At 40.9% G+C, this 13,582-nt stretch overlaps 1 protein-coding gene across 8 annotated transcripts in view; it reads left to right on the top strand.

Moving 5' to 3' along the window:
• cacna1da (calcium voltage-gated channel subunit alpha1 Da) overlaps positions 1-13,582 on the top strand; it is a 60,054-nt gene that overhangs the window by 25,218 nt on the left and 21,254 nt on the right. For 3 of the 8 annotated variants that reach the window (XM_035916619.2, XM_035916615.2, XM_006783345.3), the window contains exons 9-26: positions 1,644-1,813; positions 3,380-3,454; positions 4,651-4,738; positions 4,985-5,011; positions 5,477-5,637; positions 6,188-6,413; positions 6,527-6,734; positions 8,338-8,458; positions 8,608-8,695; positions 8,804-8,834; positions 8,930-9,084; positions 9,176-9,305; positions 10,941-11,000; positions 12,389-12,495; positions 12,818-12,905; positions 12,995-13,102; positions 13,198-13,250; positions 13,345-13,491. In XM_035916619.2, coding sequence (XP_035772512.1) covers positions 1,644-1,813; positions 3,380-3,454; positions 4,651-4,738; positions 4,985-5,011; positions 5,477-5,637; positions 6,188-6,413; positions 6,527-6,734; positions 8,338-8,458; positions 8,608-8,695; positions 8,804-8,834; positions 8,930-9,084; positions 9,176-9,305; positions 10,941-11,000; positions 12,389-12,495; positions 12,818-12,905; positions 12,995-13,102; positions 13,198-13,250; positions 13,345-13,491 — 2,043 coding nt within the window. Of the gene's footprint in view, positions 1-1,643; positions 1,814-3,379; positions 3,455-4,650; positions 4,739-4,984; positions 5,012-5,476; positions 5,638-6,187; positions 6,414-6,526; positions 6,735-8,337; positions 8,459-8,607; positions 8,696-8,803; positions 8,835-8,929; positions 9,085-9,175; positions 9,306-10,802; positions 10,863-10,940; positions 11,001-12,388; positions 12,496-12,817; positions 12,906-12,994; positions 13,103-13,197; positions 13,251-13,344; positions 13,492-13,582 lie in introns of all 8 variants that reach the window. The other 5 variants (XM_006783347.3, XM_006783346.3, XM_087840781.1 and 2 more) reach the window with 4 other exon arrangements.

Below are 13,582 nucleotides of genomic sequence, written 5' to 3'. Positions count from 1 at the left end.
GAAGTTTTTCTTTCCCACTGTCACCTAGTGCTTGCTCAAAGAGGGCCGTTGATTATCGGGGTTTTCACTCTATTACGTGGGGCGATCGTGGCTCAAGAGTTGGGAGTTCGCCTTGTAATCGGAAGGTTGCCGGTTCGAGCCCTGGCTCGGACAGTCTTGGTCGTTGTGTCCTTGGGCAAGACACTTCACCTACCGCCTACTGGTGTTGGCCAGAAGGGCCGATGGCGCGATATGGCAGCCTCGCTTCTGTCAGTCTGCCCCAGGGCAGCTGTGGCTACAACTGTAGCTTGCCTCCACCAGTGTGTGAATGTGAGAGTGAATGGGTGGATGACTGGACGTGTAAAAGCGCTTTGGGGTCCCTAGGCGGGACTAGTAAAAGCGCTATACAAATACAGGCCATTTACCATTTACCATTACCTATAAACATATAAGGCACCTTGATGCAACTGGTGCTGTGATTTGGCGCTACATAAATAAAATAGAGTTGGCTTGAAATTGGATTAGTATGTGTGTTTTTGGGAAATTGTGCACCAGAAATGCATAAATCATTACAAGTAATAAAGCAGTAAGTGGCCAGTCTACATGAGAGTCTATTTTGTTTCTTAAGCGCTCCTCTCTGACCTCTGTTGATGTCAAACTATAACATCCTTTCCACGGCAACTGCAAAGTGAGCGTTTCTTCCCCCACCCCCTCGACAGCCCACCCAACCTCCTGTGAAAGAAATTAATCTTATTCCTCGCCCTTCACTCCCTCTGCACGCCTAAGCTCTCTCAAACCCCAGTTTGCTTTCCCTGCTCTGTGGAGTGGGGGGTGGGGTATTACAGTACAACTAACTCTGGATGTTTGACCAGCGAAGAAAACCTGTGTTTTTTTTAAAGAAAACAAGATTAACATGACAATCGAGTCAAGCATTCCTACAGCGCATGTTGGCGTCTTTAGACTGGCATGACCTGTCAGCACCAGTTACCTTGATACAGCTTTACCTGTGCTACATTGCTGGCTTCTTGACATTGGATGTCTTCACTTTTTTGTCACACATGTGACTTTTTCATTCATCTTAATTTTTTAGTGTAGCAGCTTAAATGCAGGTTATTCTAATAAGACTATCTCACAATGCACTGTGGGTAGATACAGTCGAATCTCGTTGTTTTCAAGTTCATCGTCTTATATAAAGTATACGTTTGGATACTGTGCAAATGCTGCAGTTCTCTTGAAACAATCTGTCTACCTGAATTGCCTTTTCTGTAAGATTAAGATGCCCGCCTGACGGATACACTACTGTACTGCCGGGCTCTAAATATAGCTCTGTGTCGTCTCTTAAAGGCGTACATCTCCCTCCAGTGGCTACATTTCTGAAAAACACACAAGAAATTAAAAGGCTGTGACTAAAGAATGTAGAAAAGAGGATATACAGAAACTCATACACAGAATGTCTTTATTCTGTCGGGAAAAATGATCTAGAACAGAACGACATGTTTGTTGCTTTCCATTTTGTGTGAAACAATTTGTTTCTTGTTTGCTGTGAAACGTCTCATGTTTGTGTTTAATTTGTGCATTACTGTGTATTTGTTGGTGTTTCTGTTTTTTTTTTTTGTTTGTTTGTTTGTTTTGTTTTGTTTTGGGGGTTCTTTCTGCAAATACAGAGAGTTCTCCAAGGAGAGGGAAAAGGCCAAAGCTCGCGGAGACTTCCAGAAGCTGCGTGAAAAGCAACAGCTGGAGGAGGATCTGAAGGGTTACCTGGACTGGATCACTCAGGCTGAAGACATTGACCCTGACAATGAGGACGAGGCAGATGAGGAGAGCAAGCGTAACCGTAAGCGCCGTCTGACCCGCTTCCTTTTTCCGGCCGTTAACGCTACGCTGCCATCACAAGAGCGCTTCAATGCAAATAACTGATTGAAGCTACTCTTTCCATGTCAAGGATAAATATCAAGTAGTGTACATCATTACTGGTTTGAGAGAGTTTCTTTTTTCTTGGTTAAAAGCAGTATCTTCAAACCAAAAATCACTCTGGAGAAAGAACGTGACATTGCTTAAATCAGAATCGGTGCTGTGTCCTGACTTATTGGGTCTAAAGTGCTCTATTTTTCATATTGCCCCAGATAACTGGTCAATTACGCTGAGACATATTGAGAACAGATAGAGGGGGTATTAATTAGAAAAAAATCTTAATAATCTAACACATCATTTAAGTCCTCTCTGCTTTTAGCCCAATGATTCTGCTTGAATCAAGCAGGAAGAAAGCCACCAGAGATTTGAAACCAGCATCATGGAAATCTTAATTAGGTCTGATTGAGCCCTGAAATATTCCGTTTTCTCATGCAAATTTGCAAAAATGGACGCTATAATGGAGCTAGACAAGGCAAGTTGATCAATTGTGCCAGCTGATCAACACAGTTAAAGAAAAAAAACAAAACAGGACTCCTGGGATTTAGTGATGACCCACAGTAATGCCTGTGCTTCTGAATAGTCTATCTTTTGGTTATAGAGAAGCAGAGTACACATACTGACAAATGCGTAGATGCACAAATATCGACACAGAGGCCATTATTGACATCCATATGTGGATATGTGGAAGGTGTTTGAAACTAAATGATCAGACTAGTTTTGTCTCCAGCCTCCATGTATGTCGGTGATGGAAGTGGAGCACTCTGTAAGCACCAGTGAAAGGAAGGAAAGGAAGGAAAGGAAAGGGAAAAAAAAAGAAACATGTTACTCAAGCAGTAGAAAAAAAGTAATCCAAATCCTCTTTATATAAGCGGCACACATGATACAGAAAAGAAAACCTGCAACTGCTTCATCCTAGAGTTTGAGCTTGGGTTTTCTATTTTTTGCCTTTTGTCAACTCATTATGATTTCCCCACGTCTGTTATGTACTCCTTGTGTATATTCCTGCCTCTTCCACCAGTCTATTGCTCCAATTTTTCAGAACAGCGGTGCTTTGTAAATTTACCAGAAAGCAGGAAAATCGCCGTTAATTGTGCCGTGTTAGAAGGAGGGAGTCCATGCTGCTTTTCTAAAACATCCATGCTGGCTTTATAGTGTCTGTCCACGAAACATGAACCCCTACTAACATGTTCAAGGGTAAATGCTTTAATTTGCATGGTCACATGTTAGTACAGGGCGCTGCCACCTCCAGACGCTTCCTTTGACTAACAGCTCTCTGTGTCGTTCTTCTGCCCTCCTCAGTGTCTGCGGTGTGGCTCCTGCTGCTCTTGTCGTGGTTGAATATTGATATTTTGAAAACTGTTGTTGTCCTGTGGTGCTTGTCTGCTCTGACCCATTTTGATAGCAGCCCATTCTCGCCCCCCTCCCCTCCATGTCCCTCTGCTGTGCCGTTGTGTCTGAATGCATTGGCTTGCATGCATTACACATGAAGGGGTGACTCTGGCTGACCTTACTGAGAAGAAGAAAGGAAGGTTTGGGTGGTTCAGCCAGTCGTCCGACACTCATGGTAAATCCTGTGGTTTCCCTCCAGTGTTCTTTAGCTTTTATGTGTGTGTGTGTGTGTGTGTGTGTGTGTGTGTGTTGTGTGTGTGTGTGTGTTAGTGTTTTAAGATCAAACTGATCTGATACAGAAAATTTAGCTCATATTTTCTCAAACTATTAAGACTAGACTGAAATGTACATTGTCATTATTGCAGTATTACCAGTCAGTGTCATATTACTGACCAGGATAGATTAATAAGTCTGTTGCTTTGTGGGTGTGTGTGTGTGAAACCTGACAAAATATACCATCACATTGTGCTTTACAATTGTTTTTTACCTGTTGTGTCCAAACATCACAGCCTTCTTACGTTTCTCCTTATGTCCTCGTCCTGAATAAAAACCCCTTGTCTCTTACCTATTAAACTAGTCCGATATGGAAGAGCCGTACAGCTGTGCTTGATAGCAACCACACCCTGTTTCCCTCCCATGTTCCACTTCAAATGCAGGAGCTCAGTATGAATGTAGGAAACAGGGTTAAACCCAGATGACTACTCCAGCAGTCAGCACTATTTTCAGAGCTGAGAGCTGTCCGACCACTTAGGAATCAAAGCCGGCACGTCTGCGTAAGCTAAGCAGGAGAGCACACCACGCTCGCTCACATGAGTTAAAGCACCGAGACATTTCACACGGTTAATCATCATCAGTCTGCACACACACAGTCTTTCCAAAGTGCTGGCAGTAGTTTGAGTGTAGCATTTCAGAGACAGTTTAAAGAGCTCTGTCTTCCTCTCTCGGCTCCCGTCTTCTCTCCGCTCCTCGTTGTCTGCATCAGTCAGCTCTCACGTAGCAGCTGTCCACTCGCCTGACCCACGTCAGCTCACTCTCAGCACTTGGTAAATGATACTGATGATGACAGTGATGCAGAGCTGTGGAATTTAGCACGTTGCTTTCATTGAGGTAGCTTTGTGATTGCACTGTGGCTTTGGAGATTAAAATCACTGTCATACAGTTCTCGTTCACCTGAAAAGAGTTTCTGAATTCTCTTTGTTTATATGTTTCTTGTGCATCTACGTTCTTGTTGATACAATGGGAACATTTTCTACACTTGCTCCTGATGGGAAGCATGCGTTGTGCCTTTCTGAAGAATCTTCTACCATTGCAAAGTGCATAGATTTTGTTTATATATATTTTTTAAATATGCTCCCTTATTTGATGCCACAGCAAGCGTTCCAGCCAGTGAAACAGAGTCTGTGAACACCGAGAATCAGAACGGGGAGGATGAAAAGACGCCATGCTGCGGACCTCTGTGGTGAGAACTTTGCACTATGAACCTGTACACAGGATTTCTTTCGGTGTCACTATTTTCAGTCAGCACAGCCATTTTGCCGTGTCAGTGCCTGCTTTATCTTGTCATATGTGTTTAAAAAAACTGGTAAACTTCATGCTGCAAACATTGCAGCTGCACTTTTTGGGGTTGATGTCAGTTAACTACATGCTAGCAACTCATTTCAGCTACAAGATGCATTCATCAACTTTCACTTGTTCTTCTTTTCAGTCAAAAGATTTCAAAGTCAAAGTTCAGGTCAGTATATTTGTAGGTAGGCATGTCTACATAGTGCATGTAGCTGTTAATATATGGTTTTTGCCTGCATTCAATTACACTGATTTTTATTTTGCTTGGCTTCTTTTTTACTGTATTTTAATGAGATGTTACAGGGAATGATAAATCAACAACTTTTATATAGTCAGCATGTGCTATAAGGTATTTTTAGAGAATAGGCTTACACAGTACTTTTCAGCTCATTTACTGTACTGTATGACTTGCAGAAACGCATTGATGCAGTCCCCTGTGGGCATTCACCCATACTTCACTGTGTTCTTCTTATTACGCACACTTTCGAGGCACACACTTTCGAGATTTTCTTAAAAACACTGCAGTGATGAGTTTGTTCCATTGTTTTGACTTCATAATCTGTGTGACTGCGTCTTGTGTTCTTTATGTGCAAACTGAGCCTCTTTGTGCTTAAAGTGTCCTTTGCCATTGCAGTCGGCGCTGGCGCCGATGGAACAGATTCTGCCGCAGAAAGTGCCGTTTGGCTGTCAAGTCAGTGCCTTTCTATTGGCTGGTCATCATCCTTGTGTTCCTCAACACCCTGACCATATCATCAGAACATTACAATCAGCCTTTGTGGCTGACACAGGTGCAAGGTACGAATTACAAACGTCTCATTTTGAAATAAAATGAATGAATTTGTTTAAATGGGTTATCTTCTATTAATTAGTGTTTTTTTTAAAGGATTACTTAATGTAACATGTTGTCATGATGTTCTCATGAAATATCAGAATATTTTTACTAATTTGATTTTTTTCCCATCTTCTCTATTACTGTATGTATTTTGTGGATGGCTAAGGCTAAATTGTTTTAAATGTCATGATTTTTATGCAAATAATGTGTTTAATTAATGGGAATTATGTACATTCATAGCAAGATTTTGTCCAACTGTGATAAAAAATAAAGAAATAGAAATAGAAAATAGAAATAAGGTTGAAGTAAAAAAAGAGTAATAATTAAATGAAGTGTACACAAAGAAAAAGCTACAAGAAGCTGCAAGAAGGTGTAATATAAAATATTTGTGCAACCAGAGGTTTGATCTACTATATGTTACATTAAAAGACAGAAAAACCCTCCAATACATAATGCATCACTCTCTTTCACTATTTATTCATCTGATTTAATATCTTTTCCCCTGCTTTTCAGATGTGGCCAACAAGGTGCTGCTGGCCCTGTTCACATGTGAAATGTTGGTAAAGATGTACAGTCTTGGGCTGCAGGCTTATTTTGTGTCACTCTTCAACCGCTTTGACTGCTTTGTTGTGTGCGGAGGAATCACTGAAACCATTCTGGTGGAGCTGGAAATCATGTCTCCACTCGGCATCTCTGTGTTCCGCTGCGTGCGCCTGCTGAGGATTTTCAAGGTCACACGGTAAGACTGTCAACATGCTGTGCGTTCGTGCTCGTGTGTTCACAGTCTCGCGCCTGTGGAGTTCGATTAAAATCCCGTCCGTCCTCCTCTCTCTTGGTCGACCGTCTGTTTAGACACTGGCAGTCTCTGAGTAACCTGGTGGCGTCGCTGCTCAACTCCATGAAGTCCATTGCTTCCCTGCTTCTGCTGCTCTTCCTCTTCATCATCATCTTCTCCCTGCTCGGCATGCAGGTGTTTGGTGGAAAATTCAACTTTGACGAAACCCAGACAAAAAGGAGCACCTTTGACAACTTTCCCCAGGCCCTCCTCACTGTGTTTCAGGTATTAACAGAGTTCAGATAATGTCATACAGTAAAATCTGACTGTTAAATACAAATACGCAGCAAGTAAAATAGGCTGAAAATGTAAATAAAATTGGTGAAGGGTGTGTTTCATACAGATGTAGAAGAATTTGTGGCAGACTAGACAGATTCTGTGAACAAGCCATTATATGAGTCAGTATTTGCCCATTTTAGAGATTCATATCTAAAATGTCAGTTCATAAGTAACAAGAAGTTGTAGAACAGATTTATAAAAACAACTAAACATTTAAGGAACGTGAGTGTGCCTGAAGGCTGAACTCAGAAGCTTTATTGAAAACCCAAATTTGAATTGTTGAGAGAAGTTTTTCAAAAGAACATTTTGATCTCTTTATATGGCATGGTTTGTGAGCGGCAGGCTGAAAGGTTGTGGCAGATTGGGCACAGCAGACTAAAGTGAGACACTGTAGACGGGAGAATTTTACCACAGATGAATGAGCAGACAGACACCACACATGAGGAGACACAGGTTAGCAAAAACACAGAATTGAAGTGCTGCTAGTAAACCTCTGGAGAGAGGTGATGTACAACCAGGGCAGGAGGGGCTGGACTGGAGATTGGATTTTAGTCAGGAAAAGCACAGCCTGAAATATTACTACTATTACTACTTTTAGGTAGCCACTATTAGGAATACATGTTCAGCTGCTGGTTCATACAAATATGTAATCATGATCAACAACTCAGGACATTAGGGTATGTAGGCGTGATCAAGATGACCTGCTGAAACTCAAACTGAACCATCAGAATGGAGAAGAAAGGTGATTTAAGTGACTTTGAATGTGGCATAGTGGTTGGTTCCAGATAGGATGCCCTGAGTATTTCAGAAAGTGCTGATCTGCTGGGATTTTACAACACAACCATCTTTATTATTTACAGAGAATGGTCTGAACAGAAGAAGTTATCCAGTCACCAGCACTTCTCTGGCAAAAATACCTTGTTGATATTAAAGGTCAAAGGAGAAGCAGATGAGCTACAGCAGCTAAGAATAGGAAACTGAGGCAGTTCACACTGGGTCACCAAAATTGGATAATAGAAGACTAGGAAAATGTTGCCTGGTCTGATGAGTCTTGAATTCTGCTGTGAAATTCAGATGATGGGGTCTGAATTTGGCATTTGGCAGATCTGAATCCAGTTTAACACCTGGGATGTGGTGGAATGGGAGATTTACATCATGCAGCTGATCAATCAGCAGCAACGCTGTGATGCTGTCATGAAAGTATGGCACCAAATCTCTGAGGACTATTTGTGGCACCGTGTTGAATCTGTGTCATGAAGAATTAAAGCCATTCTGAAGGCTAAGGGAAATAGCAAGGTGTACCTAAAAAAGTGGCCGTGAGTGTCAATTCCTAAAACAATTTGGCATAAGACCACAGCGTCAAAATGCATATGAATGCCAGTAAACTTGTTTCAGCATCCACATCATACCCACAATCACTGCAAATTTACTGCAGCTCTAACATGTTCATTGTAGCCACCCTGCATCGTATAAAGAAGCTGGCACTTATTATGCTTGATGTTTTTCAGTTGTTGTGTTTCTCACATAATAAATATTGTGAACTATTCAGATTCTGACTGGAGAAGACTGGAATGCTGTAATGTATGATGGGATCATGGCGTATGGGGGCCCGTCCTCCTCTGGAATGATTGTGTGCTTTTACTTCATCATCCTATTCATCTGTGGAAACTGTATCCTCGCTCACACTGACAAAGGTGTAGCTGTTACAAAGAAAACAATAATTCTTTGTATCCACTGCAGACATGTGTTATTGATTAGTCACTAGAATTTTACTTTATTCGTAGTGGGAGAGTTTTTCTCGACTTAACACTTTACTCAGATATCCTCTTGAATGTCTTCTTGGCTATCGCTGTGGACAACTTGGCAGATGCAGAATCTCTCAACACAGATGAAGGAGACAAAAAAGGGTGACCGTCCAATATGTCTCTTTGTGACAACGAATTACTTCAAATATTTGCTTGGATAATTGCTCAAACTCCAGTCTGCATTTATAAAAATATCTGTGTTCATTACAGGGACAAAAAAGATGATGATAAAGATGACAAGGTATTCTTTTTTTAATTTTATTAAGTCATAAAACATGTTTACAGTTTGAAAAGTTACGTGTGTTACACATTACATATTTCCTGCTTTCGTTTAAGGAGGAGGAGGAGGACAATGACGACACTGCAGCGGAGGAGGAGGATCCTGAAGTCCCATCGGGGCCTCGGCCGGTCATCTCCGACCTGGTAAAGAAGGAGAAGATCACTCCTATCCCAGAGGGAAGTGCCTTCTTCATCTTCAGCAACACAAACCCGTGAGATGAAATTACGTTTGTGCACGCACAAACAGGTCGGTATTCATATAACACTGATGTCTGCTGTGTTTTTGTTGTTGTTTTTCTTCAGGGTTCGTGTGTTTTGCCACAGACTCATTAATCATCACATTTTCACCAACCTCATCCTGGTGTTCATCATGCTCAGCTCCGTCTCACTCGCTGCTGAGGATCCAATCCGAAACTTCTCAGCTCGCAATATTGTAAGTTTATAAACCCTGTCATAAAATTTCTGAACTTCAAATGAACAGATTAGTAAAGTCACATAAATGAAGTAAAATAATTTAAAAATAACTTTTCTCATGTTTGCCTTTGTGTAACAATTTGTGATGCTTCTATAAATGACCGTACTCTTGGTTTTGCATGTTTTAGCCCATTTATTGTAATTACTACACCTTTTAAATCAGGGATCTCAGACTCTTTTTACATTGTGGGCCACATAGAAAGTCTGTCAGCACAACTCTTTGGGCTGAAATTAGTCAATTGACATGTACAGATAAGGTTCTGGGAGCTCATGGCCTGTTTTGCAATCATGAACAAAAGTTTTTGGTCATTCCCAGAAAATGTAATTTTTTCCAATTTGTTAAGACTGTGGACCCACTATAAAAAAATGCACAATTCTATAGTAGGTAGTGAAAAACAAGAATTTTTCTGTTTATCTATTACTTGACTTAAGTGCAGTATGAATGGCGGTAGGCGAGCTTTTTATCAGTAGAAAAAGCTGTAAAACCTTTGAAAATACAGTTAGAAATTCGAAATTTGTGTCCCCCAGTGAGCTGGATTGGAGTCTTTGTCACCTGAGCCTTATGTTTGGCATCCCTGCTATAGCTGATCTTTGTACTTTATGTGGATGATTTTGCAAAGCATACTCTACATGAGTTTATACACTTTTGTAAAAACATAAAAAAGTAACAAAACAAAAGATGCATTTTACTTTTAATATAAATCACTTATTTTCCATAGTAATCAGTAATAGGATGACATTCAATACTCTTTTTACTGCAGTGAAAATGGTATGTATTAAATTCATGTCTGTTATTTCTGCACTTCACAATTTCTTTATCTTGAGCCTTGTGATTTATTCTCTCTTTAACCTAGATAAGAAAGCATTAGATACAGTTTATTTTCTAAAACATATATTCAGTGTAATTGTCCTGTCAGGGCACCGGGATAAGTACTTGAAAATCTAGTGTCTTTTATTGAAAGCGGACATCTGATCGCTCTGTTCCTTCTGGTCCTTTCCAAGATATAGAGATCAAGTCCTTAATGGCAGCCTTTTAAATCTAAGACACTTCAAGTTCACGTTGTCCTTTTATAGTATTGTTTGTCTTTTATTGTTTTGCATGTGATTGCAGTACATTTAGTAGAGCTTTTGATTAATTAGTTGGGCATGCATGTGCTTTACAAGAAAATAAGAAACACATCAGACTAGTTCCTGGTTTCTGTTCCTCGATTTGCACTTCCATTTAAAAGCAGATTGAAGCTCCTTGTCTGCTTCAAGGTGCAGACTCATATTTTATGAGCTAAAACAGGCAAAAACAGCTGTAAGGTCAGTAAGTAACTTTGCTGTGAGTTCTTCACTCTAACAAATCCTTTCCAGAAAATGCTTTCCTTTTTTTCCCCTTTCATTTTGTTAACATGTAATGTATGACGCTGCTCAATGAACTGTCTTTGTTAAACATCTACGTTGCTTCTTGCAGATACTTGGTTACTTTGACTATGCTTTCACGGCTATCTTTACTGTTGAGATCGTTTTGAAGGTAAATTCCCTGTGTCCCCTGTGCGTGCTGTAACTAACCACACCCCAATAACATTCCAAACGTCTCGTTGCCTTCCAGGTCCTAGGCTATGCAGATTATGTCTTCACTAGTATGTTTACATTTGAGATCGTATTGAAGGTAACCCCTTAAATGACAACGAGAGCCTTGCTGCATTCTCTCCTTGTGTGTCACCCGCCACTCAGTACAACCTGGCTTGTTTGTTTCCTTTCTCTTATTTACTTTTTTCTTCATGGCACCTCTTTTAAAAAGCAAAAAAAAAAAAGCAAAAAAAAAGAAGAAGATGAAGCGAATTTTGGAATTGTTAGTCACTATATTGCACACACAAACACAAACACAAGATTTGCTCAAATTGCACTGATGAAAGAACTGTTAGGGGAAGGAAACATCATGAACATTTACATTATACTCACATGGGTGTCACTTCATTCGGGCAGTCATTGCTGAAATGATTTTGATGATGCAGATATGTAATAAGTAATGCAACCCCCTCCCGTGCGATGCAACACAATTTTTTAACGGGCTGCTCAGACATATCAGAGCATTGGCTGAAGTTGAGTTTGAGGTCATCTTCAGAGTGGCGGTGATTGAAAGTCGAAAATCAACTCCAGTCAAAGCTAACTCCATGCCTCTCGTACTGACTGCTCCTCAGATTACCCATAAAAGAGGGGGCAAAATCAACCATGCTCCTGCCGAGCATGGTTCAGTCTGCTTTCCCCGACTGAGTGCATAGAAATGTGGAGTTTTCTCTGCAGCTTTTTTCTTTCTTTTTTCCGTGGGAGTGGGCAAACACTTGCCAACCCAGTGCTGTTTGACTCTAAATCGTCCACTGCTCTTAGTGAGCAACCTCATCCAGTCTTTGTCTGCAGGTCTCCACATTTACATGCACTCTTGGAAGGAATCCTTTACTTTTATTATTTGAAGAAGAGTTATTTTGGCTGGTTTTTCTTCTCTGCCTGCTGATCTCTGGAGTTTTAATTGGGAGCTGCTTCCCCTTACGCTGAACTATTAAAGAACATAATGGAATGTGCTTTAAGCCGACGGTCCACATGAATGTGACAGTAAGGCCATTTCTATTTTCCAATCTCTATAACTAGAGCTCTTGCAGGTAGTAAATATCCCCGACATCATGGCAACAAAATGCATGTTTTATTGCCTCCCATAGTAGATTGCGAAATGAATGACTTACTACTACATTCATGTACCTAAGGGCCGTGGGGGTGGCGATGGTAGATTTTAGCCTCCTGTTTCACTGCTCTGAACTCGCCACCCCGAATCAGAGTGATCTATAAGAGTGTGGAGACGTGTGCGGGCGTGTGTGTTTGACTGTGAGATAATGGGAATGAGTGCTGAGAATGAGTTTTTCCTATTTAAAATGTTAGCTCAGTGTGTTTGTTTGTTTCTGCTGGAGTGTGAGGAGTGCAACACTGTATTTGTTTCTGGATGCTACATGTTTTTTTGTTTTTTTTGGTCATTTGCTCTTTTAACTTCCTCTGTCCTCTCCTTAGATGACGACATATGGAGCTTTTCTTCATAAAGGAGCATTCTGCAGGAATTACTTCAACCTTCTGGACCTGCTGGTGGTGGGAGTCTCCCTCGTTTCCTTTGGCATTCAGTGAGTACAGAAAAAACAGAACATATTTGCATTAAGCTTTTTGCACAAACAAAAAGGTTTCATTCATAAGAAAAATAGTTAAAGGAAGAAAGTTAGGAAATAAACTAAAATCCCCTTTGAGCAATAATATAGAGGTGAAAAGAAGTTCAATCATCAATCATCTGAGCAATTTATCTTTTGGTTGAAGCAGGCCATACAAACAGAGTGCAGCAGTTACTTTATCTCCCACAGTGAGCTCCTGAAGTGGTTCTTGACCCCTAAAGCTCATATTTCTCTGATTCTTCTTTTTTATAAACTGCTATTATTATTTGTTTACACTCAGGTCTTCTGCCATCTCTGTGGTGAAGATTCTCAGGGTCCTTCGAGTACTTCGACCCCTGAGGGCCATCAATAGAGCCAAAGGCCTGAAGGTGGGTGCTACTCGAGACCTTTTCTAGCATGTCTACAATAGCCACTATCTGAAACCTTAGCTTTAAACATTTTTATCTGTGTCTTACAGCACGTTGTGCAGTGTGTGTTTGTGGCCATCAGAACTATCGGTAACATCATGATCGTCACCACGCTGCTTCAGTTCATGTTTGCCTGTATAGGCGTGCAGCTGTTCAAGGTGAGCATCTCTGAGTTTGAAAAATAATACACGTCAATCCAAAGAAGTTCAAAATGTGTAATAACAGCAAAAATGTTTCCTTTTCCTTTTTGCAGGGAAAATTCTATCGCTGCACAGATGAAGCTAAGTCCAGCCCAGAAGAGTGCAAGTGAGTTTCATCCCGTCTTGCTCCTGAACTGCAGATTTCCTGGTTTAACATCACAGGTTGGACTTAAACCTCCATGCAACATGTTTTGTCACAGGGGCACCTACATCCTGTACAAAGATGGAGACGTGAACCAGCCAACTGTCCACAAGCGGGTGTGGCACAACAGTGACTTTAACTTTGACAACGTCCTCATGGCCATGATGGCTCTGTTCACTGTGTCCACCTTTGAAGGCTGGCCTGCGTAAGATTGAAAGATATCATCACTGAGCTGATTACGTTTTAGATAATGTACGGAGAAAGCCTGAATTTGTGAATCTCAATCACGTGTTGGC

The sequence above is a fragment of the Neolamprologus brichardi genome, chromosome 5, assembly GCF_056152115.1.
Source record: "Neolamprologus brichardi isolate AB-2024 chromosome 5, ASM5615211v1, whole genome shotgun sequence".
Lineage (NCBI taxonomy): Eukaryota > Metazoa > Chordata > Actinopteri > Cichliformes > Cichlidae > Neolamprologus > Neolamprologus brichardi.
Note: the sequence above shows the minus strand (reverse complement) of the source record. Positions and strands in the feature narration are given on the sequence as shown.